The sequence below is a fragment of the Rhinolophus sinicus genome, chromosome 6 (assembly GCF_057876585.1).
Source record: "Rhinolophus sinicus isolate RSI-liver-muscle chromosome 6, RSI-T2T, whole genome shotgun sequence".
In the NCBI taxonomy this organism is placed as follows: domain Eukaryota; kingdom Metazoa; phylum Chordata; class Mammalia; order Chiroptera; family Rhinolophidae; genus Rhinolophus; species Rhinolophus sinicus.
Window position 1 is genome coordinate 29685342 of NC_142506.1, and position 13374 is coordinate 29698715.

General features: G+C 42.8%; 1 protein-coding gene across 3 annotated transcripts in view; it reads right to left on the reverse strand.

Annotated features, from left to right (window-relative positions):
- GRHL2 (grainyhead like transcription factor 2) overlaps positions 1–13374 on the reverse strand; it is a 151486-nt gene that overhangs the window by 8290 nt on the left and 129822 nt on the right. For all 3 annotated transcript variants that reach the window (XM_019754156.3, XM_019754155.3, XM_019754154.3), the window contains exon 14: positions 11692–11777. In XM_019754156.3, coding sequence (XP_019609715.3) covers positions 11692–11777 — 86 coding nt within the window. The remainder of the gene's footprint in view (positions 1–11691; positions 11778–13374) is intronic.

A 13374-nucleotide genomic window follows, 5' to 3' on the forward strand; every position in this document is an offset into this window, starting at 1 on the left:
CTTGCATCACAACAACGCACCCGCTCACACAGCACTGTCTGTGAGGGAGTTTATAGCCAGTAAACAAATAACTGTATTGGAACACCCTCCCTACTCATCTGATCTAAAAATGACTTCTTTCTTTACCCGAAGATAAAGGAAATATCAAAAGGAAGACATTTTGATGACATTCAGGACATCAAGGGTAATACGATGACAGCTCTGATGGCCATTCCAGAAAAAGAGTTCCAAAATTGCTTTGAAGGGTGGACTAAGCACTAGCGTCGGTGCATAGCTTCCCAAGGGGAGTACTTCAAAGGTGACTGTAGTGATATTCAGCAATGAGGTGTGTAGCACTTTTTCTAGGATGAGTTCACAATATTAATTGTCCAACCTCATATATATATACACAGTAATATATCTATATGAGTATCTATCTACGCATAATCATCTATCAATTTGCAAGTGCATACACTGCACATGTGAAATAAGTGCTAAATAAGGATTGTTGAAGTAAAAAAATAATAATAATAGAAGGAAAAATCTAATCGTTTCCTAGAAAGAAAGTGTTAAACTGTTTCAGCAACACCAATAAATCAGGAGTTTGTGGGGACAGAATGGGGCTAACATTTCAATGGACTCATCCTGGCAGGGGTAGAAATGAAAGCTCTAAAAGTCTCACCTGACTGAGGTAATTCAGGGAGCTATAGAGTATTTATTATGGGAAAAAGTCGGAATTTTATTTTCAAATCATAGAGAAATAAGGGGGGGGAAGGGTTGAAACAATTTAGGAAAAGTAAATAACTTTTAAGAAAAGGTAAAAAAGAGCGACTTAATCCAACTGCAAAATGAAAGACAAAGTAAGAGGGAACCACAAATCGAAAAAAAACTATAAACAAAAAGGAAGATGGAAGAAATAAAATTAAGTGTATTAGTCATTACACCAAATGAGAATGAAATGAATTTTTCCATTGAAAGACAGTGTGGGTGGGAGAGAAGGGAGGGAGGGAGGGAGGGAGGGAGGGAGGGAGGGAGGGAGGGAGGGAGGGAGGGAGGAAAATGATTTTAAAAAAATGATGAGGAGAGAGAAAACCAACTGTGTGTTGTTTAAAAGAAAAACACTTAACACATGTGATGGAAGGGATGGGTGATGATGACCACACCAAACATGCAACAGAAAGCAAACAGGAGTGATGAGATTAAAATTAGTTAGAGAAGGTAGCAGTTAAGATTGCTGAGGTAAGAATGGGCAGGATGCAGTAATGATTGAAAAAAAAACAAACCACAATGTATGAAAATGGTAAAGCAATCACAAAGCTTTATGCATCCAACATGGCACTTCAGCAAAAATTATTACAGATGGAGGGGAAAACTTGAAAACCACTGTCGTGGGACACTTCAATATGCCTTTTGTAACTGGACAAATCTAATAGACAAATAAGAACACCTGAATAATATCATCAACATACTAGATTACATTCATGTATTTACACAAACACACACATGCACACACACATTACAATTCCTACTGGGCCACAAAGATAAGCCAAATTAGATCATAATTCAATAAAACTAGAAATACAAAATTTAACGTTTCTAGAAATGCTTAATTATTGGGAAGTATTCCTACAGAACCCTGGCTATAAAGCAACTCAGCAGCCCTTCCTCAGAAATTAAATTCCTTTAAGCTGTTTGGGAAGATGCTAGGTTATATCTGTCCAAATAAACTCTAATACTAGCAAGTTTCTTTAAGCACCTTATTGCTGTCTCCAAATCTGGTGAGACACTCTGGTAATGTAGGGCTGACAATTAGCTTTTGTCACTCCTCCACAAAGCTTGACACCATCTCTCTTTGGAAGAATTTCTACTTCCTCTCTCTGCCGCCTAAGCCTGGCACCCACACTGTTTGTCAGGACTCCCAGTGTCCATACCTGCACATGTAAATCAAAAGAGAAATGCCGATGTGAGTTGTGAAATGCCGATCTGAAGGCTCTAATGAAGCCTTGCTGAAGGACAAAGGAAGGATGAACTCGGTGTGGCATTTCTCAGGGATGAGCTCACCACCTTCCCCACTCGCTGGGGTTCTAGAACTGCTCAGTGAACACAGCGGGTGCAGAGATAAAATGCTTGAGGAGCAACTTGCTTCAGCATAATTTCTGGAGCAGCTATTTCCTCAGCCTACCTGGTCAAAGCCAGGCCTTCTTAACTGAGTCTACAGATGCCCAAAGAGTACATACATGAACACGTATGGGGGAAAACAGACATCTGTATTTTCACTAACCTTGAATTGGAATTTAGCATTTCCTGCAATTATGAGCATACAGTAGTATTAGCAGTACCTGTCTTTTATTACCAGTGGAAATCACTGATATTTTCATGTTATATTAGAATTCTGTAGGTATTTCAAAATATCGAGTACACGCATCCTTTATACTTCCAAATTGCTGTAGCTTTTGATCATACCCAGAGATCATATTTAAACCATGAATAAAGAGCATATATATTCCTATATCACAAACATGCTCTTGTTATTTTGAAGACTACCTTTCAATATAATTGGTTTCCTTTGTAATCCTACGTATTTTATTTAATACATTTAAAAACATTATACTGAAAAGGTCCATAGATTTCACCAGGCTGCCAGAGGCGTCCGTGGCATAAAAGGGTAAGACCCCTGACAAGCATCCTTTGCTGTACACAAGTGCTCGTTGTCTGTTTATAGTCCCGGGGTCCCTGTGATTTGTGCCTAATTATCATCGTGAGTCGCTTTGCCTGCGAGAATTGGGTTTTTGAACTTTGGTTAGTGTTACTTGGAACAAATAACATAAAATAAAAATTAAATATAAAATAGAATAAAATAGAAGCCTTTTCCTACTCCACATCAGCAGCCTCAAATCTGTTAGTTCCCCTTTTGTGGAAGGGAATCGGACAGGTGGGTCTTCTCTTTTCAGAGGTCTGACGCCCAGTTTCCCAAAGCACGAACGCACAGAACTGGGCTCACAAATCAACTGATCACAGTCAGAACTAGGAAATTTGCATAAAACCTGCACAATTCCAGTTTTGACTTGGGCCTCCTGCAAGTACACTGAATGCTCATTAAGCGCCTACAGTGTAGGTGATAGAGCTCTACATCTGTTATGAGGTGTGACCAAGCAATACAGTGAATGTTTAAATAAAACTTATTACAGTTAAAGACACATTGCCATTAATCCCCCTCAAAATACTCCCCCTTGTTTCGAACACACTCATCCCATGATTCTTGCCACTTTCCCAAGTCCTCTTTAGTTGTGTTGTTGTGGCTGCTTCCATGTCCTGAATCATTTTGACTTTGGGGAAGTCAAAAATCACATGAGCCAGAGCTGGTGAATAAGGTGGATGAGGACACACCGCAATGTTTTTATTTGACAGAAATTGCTGTACCAGAAGCAATGTGTGACACAGAGCATTGTTATGAGGGAGGGTGATTTACGGCACAGTTTAAAACACACCTTCTCTCAACCATAGCTCACACCTGGTTGACTGCACTGAACAAGTTGAAACTTGTCACACACTGTTACTAAGGTTCGATGTGCCACTTCCTGTATTGAAGATCCCTGCCTTTCTGTTGGCTGGCACTTGGCATTAGCATTTACCATATTTTGTGATCACAATGGAAAGGCTCCGTGTCACACATCACTTCTGGTACCGCGATTTCTGTCAAATAAAAACATTACGGTGTGTCCTCATCCACCTTAGTCACTGGATCTGGCACCATGTAACTTCCGGCTCTTCCCCAGAGTCAAAATGACCAAGAACAGTAAACATTTTTAATTGATTCAGGACATCCAGGCAGCCACGACAGTACAACTAAAGACACTCATGAAAGAGGACTTCCAGAACTGCTTTAGAAAGTGGCAAGAACAGTGGGATAAGTGTGTTGGAAGCGAGGGGGAGTATTTTGACGGGGATTAATGGCAATGTGTCTTTTACAGTAATAATTTTTTTAAAAAATTTAAACATTCACCATATTTTTTTATCACACCTCATAACTTGCTCAATCCTCACGTCATTACAATGGGGAGGGGGTGGACTTTTACAAGCCCTGTTTCTCAGGTGAGAAAACAGGCTTACAGTCATTAAGTAACTTGCCCAGGGTCCTACAGCTAGTAAGTAGCAGTGACAGGATTTAAAAGGTAACAACCTAGCAGTCTGGTTTCAGATTGAACTCTCAGAGAAAATGGGCATATGTTGAGACTGTGTGGAGCGGGGCTCATGGACCCCCACCCAGTACCAAGAAGCCACCAGCAATGTTGACACATGTGCACCAAGCTGCCGAGGGCAACAGTCTCCAGGAGGGCAAAGTCTTGCCCTCAAAGGACTGTCAATGGCAAAGGCAGCTTGATAATATGCCACATTGACATGGTGAGGCAAGGAACTGTGCTTTGCCAATTCAGAACCCTGGAAATAGGAGACTGCAGGATATCGTGTGGGGGAAAGCGGCCATCTGTGGGAGTGAGGGTAGATTACAGGATTCCTTCTGCCTGGAATGATGTTGGGTGATATCACCATACAACCCTCCCTTCTGTGCTTGGAAAGCACATGTGACATGATAGTTCTCAGAACAGGAGGATTCGGAGTGCTTGGTCTTTGTTCTTGCATGTGTGTGTGTGTGTATGTGTGTGTGTGTGTGTGCTTTACAAGTTGTCTGAACTAAGCATACACTTTCATAACTTTTAAAGCTCATTATTAATGTTTTTAAAGACTTCCCTGACATCTAGGAGGATCCTAGGTCTTGGACATATCTCATCAATGGCTGTTTGATGACCTGTAATTGTTAGACTTTTAACTTTGTGTGGAGAGTTCTCTTTGCCCAGAAACCTTATGTATGTGACAGTAGCACGTAAGAGATTCCCATTGGTTTTTACCAATGTGGGACTCAGTCTGCCGTGTCTAGAGGCATCCAACAAAACTGCCTGCTCTGGAAGCCAATGACTTTTATCTGGAGTTAGAAATTGTTCAGTGTGGGCTCTAAGATGTACATTTAAAAAGAATGGACTCCTGTGTGCACATATTTCCTAGGTGGTTGCATTTCTAGTAGGCCTTCACCTCCATGCATGACTCATGTGGATAGAAGATGCTTCTGGGTCCACGGGCCACCTCTTCCATGTACACATCAGCTTCACCAGGAGAGCTCCTTTCTCTGACCCCTTTGGCTCGGAGGAATCTCAATCTGCCGCCCCACCCCATCGCATTTACAGTCATATATATTCATTTACAGAGTATTTCCGTGTGTTTCTTTAAGTACCTTGTATAGGAACTAATTTAATACTCACACAACCGTATAGCTCATTTTATCATTATCCTCAGAATATCCCACATTATTATTACTCTCATTTCAGAAATGATGAAACTGGGGTTGAGTAACTTGTCCAAGATCGCGCCACTCCCAAGGGTCAGAGCCAGGATATGAACTCTGACTGTAGGGGGTCAACCACTACACATACTACTTCTTGCCCGATGGTTTATTATGGCCTAAGCTTGTTTCCTTTAGTTGTTGTGAGCTGTGACTTGGAATGTTATTCTTGTAACAACTTTCAATACACGTATGTTGGATATCTCCCTATGTTGGACTTCAGCTGCTCAAGGGCTATGTTGGCTCCACCACTCTGTGGAGCTATCAGACCTTGGGAAGTCCCTCTTTGGGCCTCACTCTTCACATCTGTAAAATGGCAATGATATTTACCCTGCCAAGTTCGCAGGACTATTTTGACAATCAAATGAAGCAGTGCATGTGAAACTGTGCCACCCACAGCACTCAGCATGATGGCACATAGAAGCTCAAGGACATAGGTATACACAGAAAACAAGCGACAACGCCCCTGTACTCATGAACTTTACATTCTATTAGGGAAATGAGAAACAATAAACATCTAGCAAATGGTAACTATGTCAGGTCATGATAAGCACTGTGAAGTAAAACAAAGCAAAGTAAAGCAATAATAATAGAGATGTTATCTCTGTAGGTGGTGTGGGAAGGCCCACCTGAGACAGGGACATGTGAGCAGAGGCCTGAAGGAAGTGAGAGAATGAGCTATAGATATGGCGGAAGAGTACTCCTGAAAGAAGGAACAACAAACGCGAAGGCCCTGAGGTATGAGTGGCCTTGGTGGGCTCCAGGACTACCAAGAAGGCTGTAGTGCCCGAAGATTATTTGTAGGATTACTACGTAAACTCACTCAGAAATGCCAAAATAAAAAACAAAAAAACAACAACCCTGAAAACGCATGTCATCTCCACTACCACCATCATCGCCAAATCCTTGGCTGTCATCAAGTTTAAAACTTAATTATAAGAATAAAGGATCCAAAGTGAATCATCACAGTTGCATGGATTGCTTGACATAATACCAAACATGTAGGTGAAATGAGAAACATTCTAGTTTATCCAACGTATTTATGACACCAAGTATGGGAACATTCAGTAACATCTTTTCTATCCAGGTGTCTAGATCTGCATAGATAACGATTTCTTGGCATGTGAAATGAAGGTCTGTGAGGTTCAGGACTGGTAAATAAGAAGAATTATCTAGTCTGTTCCATAGAAAAGTGGCCCAATTCAGCACAGATTAAACAATAATTCCACTCCTCTTTGTTGTGGTCAAGAGTTCTTTCTAAGCCAATGAGAGGTCAAGGGTAGTACAAATAAAACCATTCTTCCACGTAGGCATGTTCCACAGTTCGCAAGGAAGGAAACCAAAGATTCTGAGATTGACCTGCTCAAGACTGCAGTCATGATTTGGGCCCAATTCAATCAAATTCCCCAGGCCTTTTCCTTCTGCATGCTGCTGCATGTGTGCTTACGGCAGGACCCGGGACCCTGGTCTAACAGGAGACTTCGCTAATGAAGAACAACGCAGTAATATTATCTCAAAGGAGCATCTAATGTCTGCTGAGTATAGAGTCAACCCAATTTCAAGAGAACAGAACTATTTCATCTTATTAAGTGACCTGACTTACAGACTTAAGGAAATCTGTGTGGGCTGTGAGAACACTGTGACCATCTCAAAACTGTTCAATGCATCTGACTGATGTAGCACCTTCTGACTCAGACTTCAGTTTCCAACTGAAGGGAAAGGTGGTGACACTGTTCTATTCTGTCTCCATGACAGATCGACATTTCACCACCGATTGCCAATAATAATTATTTTTAAAAAGGAAAAGAAGTACAAAACTTTTTTTTTTAAGTTTTTTCCTCCAGTACAGATTTTCTCTTATATCAAAATACTGCCTGACTGAGCATAAGGAATTTGGAGTTTAACAGGAGAAATAAGAGAAGGTTCTCCATTGGAAAGCAATCCAAACTGTCTTGCTGTGGAAGCAGCTGCATCAACGTCATTACCATCGTCTCTGCTAATGTCTACTGAGTGCGTGTGTTGACTCATTGAATGCTTTCGATGACTGCATTTTACAAATGAGGAAGTTGAGGCACAACCAACCATTCCATAACTAGTGCAGGAAGGGAATAAAACCACCTGAAGGATTTTATACATGGATATGAAGTAGGTGTCCCTATTTAAAACAATTGCAAGACACACACACATACTTTGCACAAGGCACACTTTTATACTTGGAGTTGTGAGGTCTGCTGTCCTTGGAAGACTATGGGTGCCTTCCTCAGCAAAGAGAGTATATGGCCTTCCCACACCACCGATGAAGGATAAGGGAGGTAGCCTAGACCCAGGCCAATTCCGAAACCCACAGGGGTGAGGCTGTGCACACAGAATGGCCTACAGGGCCACTCCCCTGCTCAAAACTACTTTTGCAGGAACTTTGGCCCCAAAAGCGTATACTGAGGCGGGGCTATTCCCATTCTGTGTGAATAAGAACATAGGACCTTAGGGTGAAATCAGACCCTAAATACCAGTTCCCAGCCAGGGTACACACCGGGTAGTGGCCCCCAAACTTTAGCGTGCTTCAAGGTCAACCAGGGAGCTTGTCACCAGTGCTGATTCCTGGGCCTACCCCAGAGAGCCTGATTCTGAAGGTCAAGTGTGGGGCTCTGGGATGGTACCATTGCAAAATACCTTAGGAGATTCCAATGGCGTCTCCCACTTACAGAAACAACATCCCAGGGCCACAGTACATGCTGGGTCCACGATAAGTGGGGGATTGTGTTTTTACAGGAAGCCATTTTCAACCAGTGACAGGGTTCAAAATGATGGCTCGAGGTTAAGTACAATATCCCTTGATTAAATGGATTTCCTTAAAGGTTAGGGATTTTTTTTTTTAACGTAGCTTTTGGTTGTTAAAAAATATAAAACCCCACACGCGATGATATGACTTTTAAAATAGAAGTGATAACAAAGCAGGGAGGTTAGGGTCACACTACCTTCTTGTTTTGAGGCTTTGTTTAAAGTGGGACCTTGGGGACTACGGTAAAGATCATTTCTTGGGAGCAGCTTTCTGTTCCTGAGCTCCGGAGGGGAGCTCCCCGTACAACCTCCAGAGCTGCAGACCCAGTTACCTACACAGCTTCCATAGCTCCGAGGCTCCTCTGAAATGCCAAGTTAGTGCGAAATTACGTAATGGATCATGAGCTAAAATAACTTTCCATCTTTTGGACAATGTCTATAAGAAGCTGATTATTTACATATTCAAAATCTGAGGGGGAAAAAAGGAAATTTTCACTCTGTGACTTTTCAAGCTCTGATTCCTACTCAAAATAATGGTTTAAAGAACAAAAGCTCAACTTTATCTGGTGCTTAGGAATCAAGCAGAGAGTTTTATATCTGTAGTGTCTTGTTTTATCCCCACAACAACCCTGTGAGGTAGGTATCATGGTATTCCCATTTTAAGGATGAAAAAGAGGTTGAGAAGCTTGTCCCGCTGGCACGAGGCAGGTCAGGAAATGAACACAGGTTTCTGAGCCCTAAATCCAAATGCTGACTCACTAGGCTACACTGTCTCTCCCTGTGTGCATTGGTGTCGGATGGTAAAATGTCAGACACGGTGAGGTGCTGGTCCTCAGAGAGCCCACACCCCAGAGAGAGCCCTTTCTAACCCCTCAGGTCCCCAATAACTTAGGGTACAGTTAACAATGTTCTTCACAATTCTGCCTTCTCACTTCACAGTGTACTTAAGTCTTCACTGAAACACCATAGAACCTGTTGTCTTTCATGGCTGCCCCAAATTCCAGGCGGGTAGTGTCAGTCCTTCAGAATTCACCACCAGACCACATCACCTGGAAATCCCAAAAAACGTCTCTGGCCCTGCTTTCCCGTTTGCACAACAAGGAGACAGCCTGTGTTGGTGCTTTAATAAAACTTTTCTTTCCAGGTTTAATGAAGGAGTGATGAAGTCACAATTGCTCTAAGGAATCTGACTAGAGCCAGCGTGGGGAACCTGATCTTTCCGTGGCTTACAAGGTCAAAAGACAGGATGCATTACTTTACCCTCGGCCCCAGCAAAGCAGAGCAAGGAAGGTGTAATGAGCTCTACTGAGAGGAATCAAAAGCCCGGTCCTGCTGTGGTGGGGAGTGTAGGCAGAGGTTACTTGCGGCTACTTGGGTGGGAGTGAAGGTGATTTAACCTCATGATGGTCCAGCAAGACCACAGCTACACAACCCTGGTAGAAATGGCCAGAAGTCACAGAAGGGAAAGAAAGACACCGAGGAAAAGGATGTAATTCCTGGGGTGGGCCGAGAAATCAGCACTGGTAACAAGCTCCTTGGTTGACCTGAAGCACTCTAAAGCTTGGGGGCCACTACCCGGTTTGGACCTTGGCTGGGAACTGGTGTTAGGGTCTGATTCACAGCTTCATGCATCAGCTCAGAATTGGTCTAGATCAGGGGTTCTCATACCTGACTGGTCTCAGAGCACTGGAGGAGCTTGTTAAAAACACAGAATCCTGATCCTCTACCACCACTCCAGCTGCAATTCAGCAGAACCCGAATCTGGAGTTGAAGATGCATTTCAAACGACTGCTTAGTTAACTTTCATATTCACCACTGTCCTAGGTAACTCAGTTTCAGTGACATGATCTCAGAGGCCAGGTTGAGGTTATGAAATAAAGGACCCCAGAGAGGCCTAAATATTTTATAGGCTTCTTTAGCTCATAAATCTACCTCTGGCAATTTTAGGGTCATTTAAAAAATCCTGGTTCACTTGAAGAGATGTGGATCATATTTTTGTTGTGTTCACTTCTATTTTGTTTTTCCTTCAGGCACAGTAGATCCAGTAACAACTGCATTGCAATGCAGAATCCTGTAGGACAGAAAGGATTCCCATGGCCTTCACCAGTGTTGGAGGGGGTGCTTGGTCCTTGACGCTATACTCAGAACTGCCTAGGTACGTGGTAATGATGCCTGCCACGGGGGGAAACGGGAAGCTGCACTGGTAACAATCTCACACGTTTGTTTTGTTTTTAAATTTTAGATAAACAATGAATAGTTATTTTTTACATATCATACAATTTGCCATTTTTACCATTTCAAAGTGTACAATTCCGTGGCATTTAGTACATTCGCAGTGTTGTGCAACCGTCAGGACTATCTAGTTCTAGAACATTTCATCACCCTAAATAGAAATGCAGTCACTTCTCCTTCCCCCTTCCCCCAGTTCCTCTGCTTCCTATCTCTGTGGTTTGCCCATTCTTGATATTTCATATCAACAGAATCATACAACATGTGATCGTTTGTGTCTGGTTAGCAATTCCACTCCTTGGTATATACCCAAAAGAATTAAAAACAACTGTTCAAACAAAAACTTGAATGTGAATGTTCACAGCAATACCATTGACAATAGCAGATGGTGGGCAAATCCAAATGTCTATCAACTGCTGAATGGAAAAACAAAATGTGGTCTATACACATAACGGGGTATTACTCAACCATAAAAAAAGAACGAAATACTGATTGTGCCACAACATGGATGAAACTCAAAAACATGCTGAAATGCGTCTGATAGAAACCAGCCACAAAAGACAATGGTTCCACTTATAGGCACTATATATAATACATTTGAACATTTTACTACATAACCCAAGATGCTGTTTTAATGAAGCTGTTTGCAGACCTGTTGTCTATCACTATAAAAAAAAAAAAACAACCTGGATCTTCTACAATACACTTGTACAGGAAAAAAAGAAAAGTGGGAGGGAGTTAGAAATTATACTTAAAATAGAGTCATATTAAAATCATATTCAGTTAAATAATATATGGATAAAATATAAAGTAACTTTTCCTGAGCCCAGGTAGGGTAATGCTAGATTAAACGGGGGATGAGAAGGGAGAAAGGAATTCACAGTCTTACTTCAGAATTCTGCAGTATTGTTTTTTCTTAACCAAAAGAGATAATATTTTTATTTTGGATTACACTATCATAGTTAGCAAGGCACTTCCTAATAGTTTTTGTTCCATGCATATTTGGAAATTAAACATATCTAATTTGGTTTCATGCAAAAAGACAGCTGGAAACTCACAATTTAACCTTCCTCTATGGCGTCTTACTCTGATTAGCCTTAAACGGACAGGGAATTGGCAGGTTTTCAAAGTTTTCTTCTCCTTAAAATGCTAATAAGCCCTGACAGTATGGAGATCAGTATCTCCACAAATCTTCCCTTTTCCTTTGTAAAGCTCATTCCGGAGCCATCTCAAAGGCTGCATTTTAATAAATGGATTCCAGCTCAGGAGAACAGAAGCAGGTTCCTGGAGGTTGAAAGGGGTTCATAGCTTACCGCTTCCATGAGGCCCTTCACTGTGGGAGATTTCAACATCAAGGCATCAAACACATCGTCAGTCTCCTTCCTCACATACAAAAGCACTGAAAGACAAAGGGGTGGAAAGCAGTGACTGAGGAGCCCACACAACCCAGCAGCTGCCCGGGAGACTGCTTCCTGTTACACAGGAAGACTGACAACATCTACTAATAAGCCTTGGACCCCTGGCCCTGACGCCATCCTACAAGGGTGATGAAGCACCTCCACAGATGACCTTTGGCTAGGGACTGGTTAGGAACTATTCAGTGACATCAACTGACAATCGGGTAACACCTAACAGGCTGTAAAATGCTTTCACACATTGTTCACATTTGAATTTCTCAAAGTGGGTATAGGATCTCTTTATGACATCTCTTTCTGTGACCTCTGTCTTCTATTTATTTATTTGATCATTCAACAAATATTACGGAATGCCCATCTGGGCCCCTTGGTCCCACGCTGTGCGTTGGAGTTGGAGCTGAGGTTGCAGCCATGGGTGATGACACAGTCTACCCTTAAGGAGTGCAAAGTCCACTTAGAAAGGCAGGCATTCATCAAATAAGCAGACAACTAGACAGGGTAATAAGAGCTATAAAGGAAAAAGACAGGAGAGAGTGCTTATAGGAGCTTGAGCTTTGCAGAGGGGTGGGGAGGGTGGGGCTCCCAGAAGGTTACCTTGAAGGAGAGATCTGAGTTACAAAAGGTGTATAGGCACCAGCGCGGGCAAGGGAGGTGGAGAGGGCAGGGAGAAAGAGACGGCAGGGAGAGCAAACTCCAGTAGACAGAGCAACATGTGCAAAGGCCCGGGAGGGAGACGGAGCATTTCAGAGGCAAGTTGATAAGAATACAAGTCTGGCTTTGACCTCAGTTCAGCCTGCTGCGGGACCCTGGTCATTTAACTTCTCCAAGCTCTGATTTTCTCTGTAAAACAGGGGTAATCATACTATCTACATCACAGGGCTGCTGTGAGGGTTAAATGAAATAATTGCCATGTGGGATGCTTAGCTCAGGGCCTGGTGCACACCAGACACCCATTCCTCAATCAGTGGATGCGATTCTGAAGCAATTGTGGTTCTAGTGCCCTCAGTGAGGGTGACTGCAGCTTTTGGTTCATTTCCCCGTAACGTAACTTTCTGAATTTGACAATGTGCAGAAAATGAGAGATGGCGGGGACCCCAGGTGTCATTAGAAAGGTGAAGACACTCCACCATTGCATACCCTTCCTTATAGCCACTGCACTGGGGCTTTGCTCCCAGAAAGAACTGGGAACGGCCATTCAGATGTGATCCTCCAGCCCCAGTGAGCTGACTGCCCTTTCTCTCTCCCAGTGACATGGCTTCTGGTTCTTCCTTCAGAGGGAAGGAAGGGGGCCAAGACTGAAGCCCGTGCACCTGGTCGCCACAGACAACATGCACAGGGCAAAAGGCCTGGTGAGGCTGGATCCCGACTACAGTCAGATACCGACTGAGCTACACTCACCACCAACCTGAAGGAATGAAGCTGGAGCTGGGAAATGAAACCAGCTCTAACCCAAACTCCGACATCTTCTCCCCCTCCTCCTCAAACCCCAAGGAATGCATTAAAGCTGCTGCTTTATAAAGGCAAAGTCTATTGGGTAAACACGGGTTCTGCCTGTACTTTCTTTCTGCAGCCAACAGATGC